Source organism: Poecilia latipinna, unplaced genomic scaffold (genome assembly GCF_001443285.1).
Source record: "Poecilia latipinna isolate Pla-1442-1.1 unplaced genomic scaffold, P_latipinna-1.0 Scaffold31, whole genome shotgun sequence".
In the NCBI taxonomy this organism is placed as follows: Eukaryota; Metazoa; Chordata; class Actinopteri; order Cyprinodontiformes; family Poeciliidae; genus Poecilia; species Poecilia latipinna.
The window spans coordinates 101792-110504 of record NW_015112647.1 but is presented as its reverse complement, the minus strand read 5'-3'; the positions used below and the strand labels follow the sequence as shown (position 1 = coordinate 110504).

The 8713-nt window shown below is 38.9% G+C and overlaps 1 protein-coding gene and 1 long non-coding RNA gene across 4 annotated transcripts in view; both read left to right on the top strand.

Annotated features, from left to right (window-relative positions):
* LOC106952532 (verprolin) overlaps positions 1-4575 on the top strand; it is a 27822-nt gene extending 23247 nt beyond the window's left edge. For all 3 annotated transcript variants that reach the window (XM_015040702.1, XM_015040716.1, XM_015040710.1), the window contains 2 exons: positions 855-992; positions 2731-4575. In XM_015040702.1, the coding sequence (XP_014896188.1) occupies positions 855-992; positions 2731-3264 (672 nt within the window). In that variant the 3' untranslated portion in view covers positions 3265-4575. The remainder of the gene's footprint in view (positions 1-854; positions 993-2730) is intronic.
* Positions 4576-7641: 3066 nt separating this feature from the next.
* Positions 7642-8713, top strand: part of LOC106952567 (uncharacterized) — a 28094-nt gene continuing 27022 nt past the window's right edge. Inside the window, exon 1 of the long non-coding RNA XR_001426014.1 lies at positions 7642-7681. This is a non-coding gene — a long non-coding RNA (uncharacterized LOC106952567). The remainder of the gene's footprint in view (positions 7682-8713) is intronic.

The window sequence follows — 8713 nt, the reverse complement described above, 5'->3', positions numbered from 1 at the left end:
CTAGAACTTTTTCATCAATATTAAGGAACTGTTTACTTAAAATAAGCTCTTATATCTTTCTGAAAAGTTGCTTTTCAGAAACAAAAGCGATAATTTTGTCTTATTTTGAGTGTGTTAAGGTATTTTCACTAGAAACTGGACCAGAAATACTCGGTAATCTTTTGCAGCGTGGCGTTTCTGTGACGTTTCCTCTTGGCGGAGGATCTGCGGGGCTGTAATTGTGCCAGTGATGCAGTTTCCCCCGGCTGTTCTCGTACGCTGGCACTTCTGCTTAAACCTCTTTGAAGTTCAGGCTGTGAACCTGTTTATTTGTGGCCGGGTTCTTGTCTTTCTGCCCTCAGCGGTGTCACCTCCTCCATATGTTCACAGCAGCAGGACTGCAGGTTGGCTGGCTGGTTTTTACTGTACATGGCTCTTTGCTCCCCTCCAGGTGACAGTGGGACGCCATTTGCTGCCCCCGTTTGAGGTCAGAAAGGTCGCGCTGTCTGCTGTGACCCGAGTTCATTTACACGCACAGTTCACAGGCTTACAAGCGTACGCAGTTTGCTCACAGGTCTGGCCGCCACAGATTTCCTTTTGGATGATGCAACTCGCTGAAATTGAGTCATCTACAATAAAAGCACCTGCTTCCTCACAGGCTCCACCTTTCAGGGAAAATCTCTTCAGCGCCGCATGAAATCCATTCAACACGACTCCAACACTACGCCATTTCTTAAGAGAGGTTAATTTGTCACCCATGAGTCCGTTTGGAAATGCAGTTTTCACAGCTGGAGAGGTCTTCCCGTCTCTGCAGCAGCATGCCTGAACATGTGACCAACTCTGTCCTAAAGCTTGGCTTGTTGCTGTGCTGACAGGAAGTGATGTTTATGGGCAATGGAGAGCAGTACATCTGGAAGCCTCCGGAGGATGATGACATGCTGATGCTCCAGAATAAAGCGCTGGGCCCACTGGGAGCCCATTTAGTGGAGAATATACAGCCGTCTGCCGCAGTGGTGAGTGACGACGACGCGTAACACGATTCAAAATGTTGGTCGTTCTCCACCTTTAATGCATATACAAATCAATTTATTTGCAATGTAGTAAAGTATTCATTCCCTTTGAACTTTTTCTGATTTTTGTCCCCAACACTAAGGGCCCAGTCAAAGTAATGCACAATTATGAAGCAGAAGGAAATAGATATAGGATTACACTGCAAAAACACAAAATCTCACCAACTATTTTTGATCTAGTTTTTGGTGCAAATATCTTGGTGACAAATCCAACTTACAAGTAACTTTTCAGCAAAAAATATGAGCTTGATTAATGTAATAATTCCTTAATATTGATTAAGAAAGTACTAGTTCCACTGGCACATTATTCACTTATAACAAGACATTTTCCCATGTTATCAGTAAAATAATCTCCCAGTGGAACTGGTACTTTTTAAAAATCAATATTAAGGAATTATTGACTTAAAACAAGCTCATATTATTGTAAACTTTCTTTAACATTATTTTAAAAACATGCAGTTTTAATTTTTTTGGTTGTCAGAGGTAAGAACAGGATTTGATTTATTCTTTGGCAGATTTGGGTCGCACAAATTCAGTTCAGAGGCCAAAAATGGCCCACGGACTGCACTTTGAACACCCCTAGTCTATAGAAATGTAAGCGAAATGTCTGACATTCTTCCTTACAATCAAAAATATCAGGTTTTAAACATCATTTTTTGTACATTTCATTGTCTGAAATGAAAAAAATGTAAAATCTGTTGAAGATTGTAGATGTTGTCAACAAATATGTGTTTTACCAAACGTACTAAAGCTGCTTTATTTTAGCTTCAGTCTTTTGGGGCTTTATTGAAATAAGACAGGTTTCTTTAATTGCTTGGTGACGCTGATGAAAACACAAACGGTGTCAAAATGTTGGTGTCCATGGAGCTTTTTGAGAAAACCTGAAAACCAGTCAATGAGCTCCAGTGTTTTCTGCCTTTTCTTGTTTGAAGGTTTGTTTGTTTGCCGCTGGTGTTCGGTTTTGAAGAGAGGATTCCTCTTTTCCTTTGCTGGTGATTACTTTTAATGGAGGTCATATTTGTGCAGGTGTTTCTGCCACAGAGTATTTTATTTTCTTTAAGCTCCCTGAAGGTCTTTTTCACTTCATTGCTAGATGGATGGATTGAAAAACATTTACAGTTGTGCAGAAAACAGCTTTAATATAATCATCCTGTTCTGTCCAGAGAGTTTATTTCACTGGACTTGAACTATTTTTGCAGAGAGCTGAATGCAAACAAATACTTTGGCAAAACAATCTAGTTTTTGGCAGTATCCAAAATATAGTATCCAAGTAATTTTGGTCTAATTTTGTTACAAATATCTTATTAAACACTTGAAATAACTAAACTAACTTAGAAGTAACGTTTCAGCAACATATAGGAGCTTGTTAAAGTCAAAAAAAGTTTTATTTCCACTGGCAGGTTATTCCACTTATTTTACCAAATTACAAGTGAAATAATCTGAAAGTTTTCAAATAAAATTAAGGAGTTACTGACATAGAACAAGCTCCTCTATTGTACTGAAAAGTTACTTGTAGATTTGTTTTGTCTTATTTGAAGCGCACTGAGATATTTGCACGAGAAACTAGAGAAGACAACGGGTCAGGCTTTGTGTTTTTGCAGTGAAGCAGCTGTTTACACCAGGATCCTTGAACATCTTCTTAACATCTCTGAATAAAAAACATTTTCCTGTCTGACTCCAGGTGGCTGAGATGTACTCCAAAGTGTGCAAACCTGGAAAGAAGAAGAGAGCGATGCCGGGTTCTCCCCCGGCGAACCTCGGCTTCCGGACCCTGGGTCGAGGCGACCGGGACCGAGACGGTGGATTCAGCGTTGTGGTCAAACCGCAGACATGGGCCCCTCAAGAGGGCAAAGCGGTCGGAGGCTCCCTGGACGACCACTGCTACGAGTCCATCGGCACGGAGGAGTGCGACCCGGCGTACGACAACATGGAAGGCGGGGGCGCCTGGAAGCGCGAGCGGCCTCCGAACACATGTGCCACGCTGCGGCCGAGGAGGAAGAAAGCCCAGCAGCCCCTGCAGCAGCAGCACCCTCCGCCGCCGCCGCCCACGCAGCAGACGCCCAAGTTGCAACACCTTCCTGCCAAAGCCCTGCTGCTGCCGGGGGAGAACCTGTACGAGAGCATTGGCGACCTGAAGCAGGGCTCCGCCACCTCCAGCACCACCACCATCTTCACCTTCAACGACGGCATGGAGATGTACGTCACAGGGCTCTGAGGCAGCGGCTGCACTGTGACCCCCTCTGAGCTGACACTGCTGGGTCCCATCATGCCCACCACACATACTGTTTACATTAAAGTCACGACATCAGGCCTTTCACAGGCGCCACGCTGCAAAAACACCACATATTACCAAGTACTTTGCTGCAGTTTCTAGTGCAAATGTCTTAGTACACTTGAAATTAGGCAAAACAAACTTACAAGTAACTTTTCAGCAAGATATAAGAGCTTGTTTTAAGTCAATAACTGCTTTAGGGTGACCTGCTATGCGTCCTTGAGGAGAGATTTCTGGGCTTTTCAAATTCAGAAACACTTTATTCATTCCAAATTATTTGTTGTTATAATTAATCAATTCAAATTTTGCAAAGAATTGCTGTAGATGGTGATGACTGTTGGCAGGGAAGGTCTCTTGTAGCAGTCTGTGTTACAGCAAATCTGAAGAAGCCTCTGACTGAAGACACTCTGTGTCATGAAGAGGATGGCCAGAGTTGTCCATAATTTATTTATTTGTACAAAACATGTTCATTATATTTTTTGCACAAAATCAGAATCATAATTATTGTCATTGTGCAATAAAAAAATAGCAACTCTGCAATGAATACATACATAAAACAAACAGAAACAACCGAGATATTAAGAAAATAGGTTTGGATGAATTTACGATGTTTAGACCAACAACAGCTCTTGGGTAGAAACCGTTTTTTTTTTAAGTCTGTTGAAATCATTTTTAGATAATTTTAATCTGGTCTGTTCTACTTGTTTTGAGCCGTTCTAGCGTCTCCGTCACTTTAAATCCAATAAAGTCCTGCTGACCACGCCGCCCATCGGCTGAGTGGAAACGGCTGAAAACAGATGCGTGATTATACAGCCATGTTTAAACATTATTCTAACATCTTTTCTGAATGTTAACTCAACAACTTGTGTTTCCCAGCAGCACACAGCGGTAAAACCAGCTGACCAAATGTGATTGGTCTATAGGAATTCAGCTTCGGTTGCTAGGTAACGACGCAGCGGCTGCTGATTTGTGACGTTACATCCAGGAGTTTTTGAATTTTCACACACTAAATAATACAAAGTTAGTGCCAAAAAAGTCTGGGTGGTTTTCTGAAGCGATTGGGGTGTTTATAGAAGCAGCAGAGACCAAAATGGAATTATAAAAATGTGCAAAATGTGACTTTTGAACAAAAGGATCCCTTCAATATTGATACAAAAGTACTAGTTGATTTTTTTTTTTTTTTTTTACAAATAAGACATTTTTCCCATGTTGTAAGAGAAAAATTCACCCATGAAACTGGTATTTTTAAATCAACAGTAAGGCATTATTGATCTAAAACAAGCTCCTACATCTTTCTGTAAAGTTACTTGTAAGTTAGTTTTTACTCACTTTAAGTGTAGTAAAATATTTGCACTAGAAACGAGATAAAAAAAAAATGTTTGGTAAGATTTAGTGTTTTTTTCCGTGCAGAGGCGTTGGGTGGTAATGTTGATCTGTTATGACCTGGGCTGAATACAAAGTCCTGTCTGCAAACCTTAAAGGAATCCAAAGGTAGTCAATAATAAATGAGCACAAGACCATTGCAGAGTGATCTGTAGGTAAACAGTAGCACTTCAGTTTTACTGATACATCTGTGCAAAGCACAATGAAGTCAAAAGCCTAAATTCTTCCTCAATTCTAGCGGGTAAAAATAGTCCCATGTTCGGTCCAAGCTGGACCTCTAATTGGGGAAATATTTTAGTAGCACTTAGTCTGTGGTGAACAGGCCTTCCCTGTATATTTGACCAGGATAGAAATCAAATTAAATATTAATCAAAACACTTGAAAGCTCAGGGACCAAGAAGAAAAACAAATTATAAATAGTATTATAATGAAAAATTGCACATTTTGCATTCCTCCTAAAAGCTTCGACAAATTGAGACCATTTTCACCTTAACAGAAAAAATAAGAAAGCCAATCGGATTCTTCCCTCCATGAAGTTTCACTCGACATGGACTGAACACTGTCTCCACTGCTGTCTGTATATGAAGTGTTTTACTTTGTTGATCCTGTTCCTGCACTTTGCCTGCTACGAGTTGCATGCCTAAAAAAAAAAGAAGCAAAAACAAACAAAAACAAAAAAAAAAAACAAGCACTGTCATGTGGTTTCTCTATATGAATGTTTTTTTTTTTTTTTGTAGTTGGCTGTTTACCGTTTTTGTTTATTTTTTCTGTTTTTACTGTGTTGCTTTATTTATCTGTGGAGCTCTAAGCCGGTTTGATGAAGGATGTGTTTGGCTTGGCGGTGTTTAGATGCTCTGCTGTGGCCCAAATGAATCCAGGAGAACGGTCCACGGCCCCCTCACGCCCCCCACTTCAACACGCCCCTGTCTGCTCAGTCACATCTGTGGATCATCCCTGCCTTGTGGTCATACGAATCCGCTTGGGTTTCCATCAAAGTGCAGCGCAGAGAGCTACAACAGGAACTGACTTGTGTTAGCAAATGTCCCGTCTCATCGTCACTCCATTGATGAACACTCTCTCTGTTATCAGTGTTAAAATATATCGCGAAAAATAAAAAAAAAATAAAGACGTAAACCGAAAGAGCATCAACCTTCCCCCTTACAAAACCACAAATTTACATCCAAAACCTGAACAATAACAGCGACTTCACTCAACCAAATACCCCCAACAAACAATGTGATTATACTGTAATGTTGATGCAACGTGTATGTACATGACAAAAAGAGAAAGAATAATAAATATATCATCAGTGTCAAGAAATCTATCTTTTTCTATTATGTTTAGTTGTGTTTTTTGGAATGACTTATATTGTGACACAAAACTGCAAAACAGCTGCAATGTAAAAAATATTCCGTGTTACTCTCTGTTTGTTGTTTTATGGAAGCCATGAAGCTACGGTGTGTTCTTGGAAAAAGCCCTGCTAAGTTTTAAATGTGGCAGCTAATGTTGTGTGTTTGCTATTCAGACTACAGGGTCTTGTATTCGAAAAAGCGTGTAATTTAAGTGCTAAAGTGCAAAAGATTGTAATGTTTTATATCAAGATTACTATTCATGAAATGTCAAGTCAAGTTTATACTTTTGTAATAAAGTGGCACTTTAAAAAAAAAAGAAGTTTTATCTCATAGTCTCGCTTATTAAAAAGTGGAGGGAGAAACAAGCAAAAAGCTTTTCTGATCCTAAAAGCTGCCAGGAGATTTCTATTTTTAGGTTTTTAAAAGGAGGAAAACTATTTGTAAACCTTTTTATTTCTATTTCTGGCACCATTTTAGATCTGCTTCTCTTCTGCACAACTTTAAATGGGATAGATCAGCGGTTTTGAAGAGAGGTTTTGTTTGAAGGTTATAAGCAGTTGGCGTCTTCTTATGATTGGAAATCGGATTTCAGTCTAAGATCACACCTGAGTTGCGCTCGACTTATTTGGATGTGGTTTCCTAATTGTTTGTGCCAACAACTAGATAAGGATTTTTTTCGTTTTTATTTTACGCACAAATACAAAAGTTAAGTTGCCCAGAAATAAAATGGCATATATCTGCAACTTCAATTCAATTAAAAAACTCCGATCGGCATTTAAGAGAATTAAATGTAGTTCAGAAAGGATCTCCTGTAGCAGTCTGTGCTACTGTCGATCAGAAGAAGTCTCTGCTGGAAGACACTTTTGTTTGTTAACCATCTCACAAAGCGGATGCACAGTGTCTGTAATTTTCTTGCCTTTAAGAAGAATCCTTGTTTGCACAATAATCCCCAGATGCACTTTCACTATTTTCATATGCACGGCAGCCATATTGGATTTTGAACATAGTGTTTCATAATGTCCAATTTTTCCAGTTTGTATTCCGACTTCAGGGGGTTCTCCTGATGCATTTCAGGTGAGAAAATTCAAAGAGAGCACACCAAGCTAACAGCTAAGAGTGACTAAAACCAAAACAGACTTTGGCCATTTTCAAACTGTGACTACATTTGCATTAGAGGATTATTTACAAAGGAAATGAAGTCAGTCCTTTTCCTGTATGAAACTAGACTGAGAAAAAAATCTCCATATTTGGGAATCATCAGGTTCATTGTAGATAACCTCCAGGACGGTTACTGAAGCACCATTTTAACAAACTCGTGGTGTTTTTTGAGATTGTCTGCCTTAGCGTTGACTTCTCTGGGACCAGCTGGACAACCAGTTGCCACCGTTTACATCTGATGACTTAACAGAACAATCAAATTTACAATAGCTGGCTGTTTCATTTGGATGTTTTGTGGCCTGCTTACTGTCACAATCCGCCTGGGGTCAGGAGTTACTTTAAAGGTGACCTACTTTCCTTCCTTCACCAGGTTAGCATAGCTCTATGGGCGATAAAACATGTTCATTAGATTTTTTTAACAAAGTGATTCTTAGATAATCAAATTTTAGTTTGGTCAGTTCTGCCCAGTTTGAGCTCTTTTCAGAATGACCTGTTTTAGGGAGTTCCGCTGTGGTTGCTAGGCGACAGGTTGGGCTTGGCTGGGGTTGCTAGGTAACGACGCAGTGCCCGTGACTGGACAGTAAGGAGGTTTACAAAAAGGCTCGTTTTCTAGACACCAAAAAACATTGACTTATTGCCAAAAAGAAAACCTTTACATCGTTTTCTGTTTGCATCATTTTCAAGAACTCTGTTAAGTCTCTTTATTATGCATTACACTAACATTTAATTTCCCTTTGGGAGCAATAAAGCATTTTTGAATTTGAATTTCCAAAACCATCAACATCTCATGGAAGACCATGTAACAATTGTCTTTTTTTAAATGTTTTATGTTTTTCTATGTTTTAGAATCTAAAACCAGAAATAAGATGGTGATTATTTAAAAATGGCCACAAATTTCGTATTGTAAACATTAATATGTTGTATTTTGATAAAAACTTTTGTCTGAACGAGTTTCATGAATCTACTCTTTGTTTAGAAAGGCTCAAACAGGAGTAGGGGGGTCTAACTTTTTCACCTGCTAGATTTGTTAGATTTTTTTCCTTTTTGTTTGTATCCTTTGTTTACAAAATAAAACAACTTTATTTTTAGTTGCTTAATTTCAATTAAATTACTTTCCTGTCCAGAAATGTGATAAAAATAATAGATTAGGCACAGATATGTGAATATTTCTTTATAAAAATTAAGTTCCTGCCAACAGCGATCATTATTTATAATAACTGAATAATCTGAATTGATATGAGTTACAACATTTAATTTCTCTTTGGGATCAATAAAGTAGTTTAAAATTTTAATTTTACTCAGTTTTTACATTACTTTATAACCTTTTAACAAAATCTCAGTTTAACAATCTTGAGCTTTTAATTTAAACTAACATTTAACAAAAATCTGTTTTAGTAGAGCTGTGTGTGTGTGTGTGTGTGTGTGTGTGTGTGTGTGTGTGTGTGTGTGTGTGTGTGTGTGTGTGTGGGTGTGTGTGTGTGTGGGAGGAGGGGGGGGTG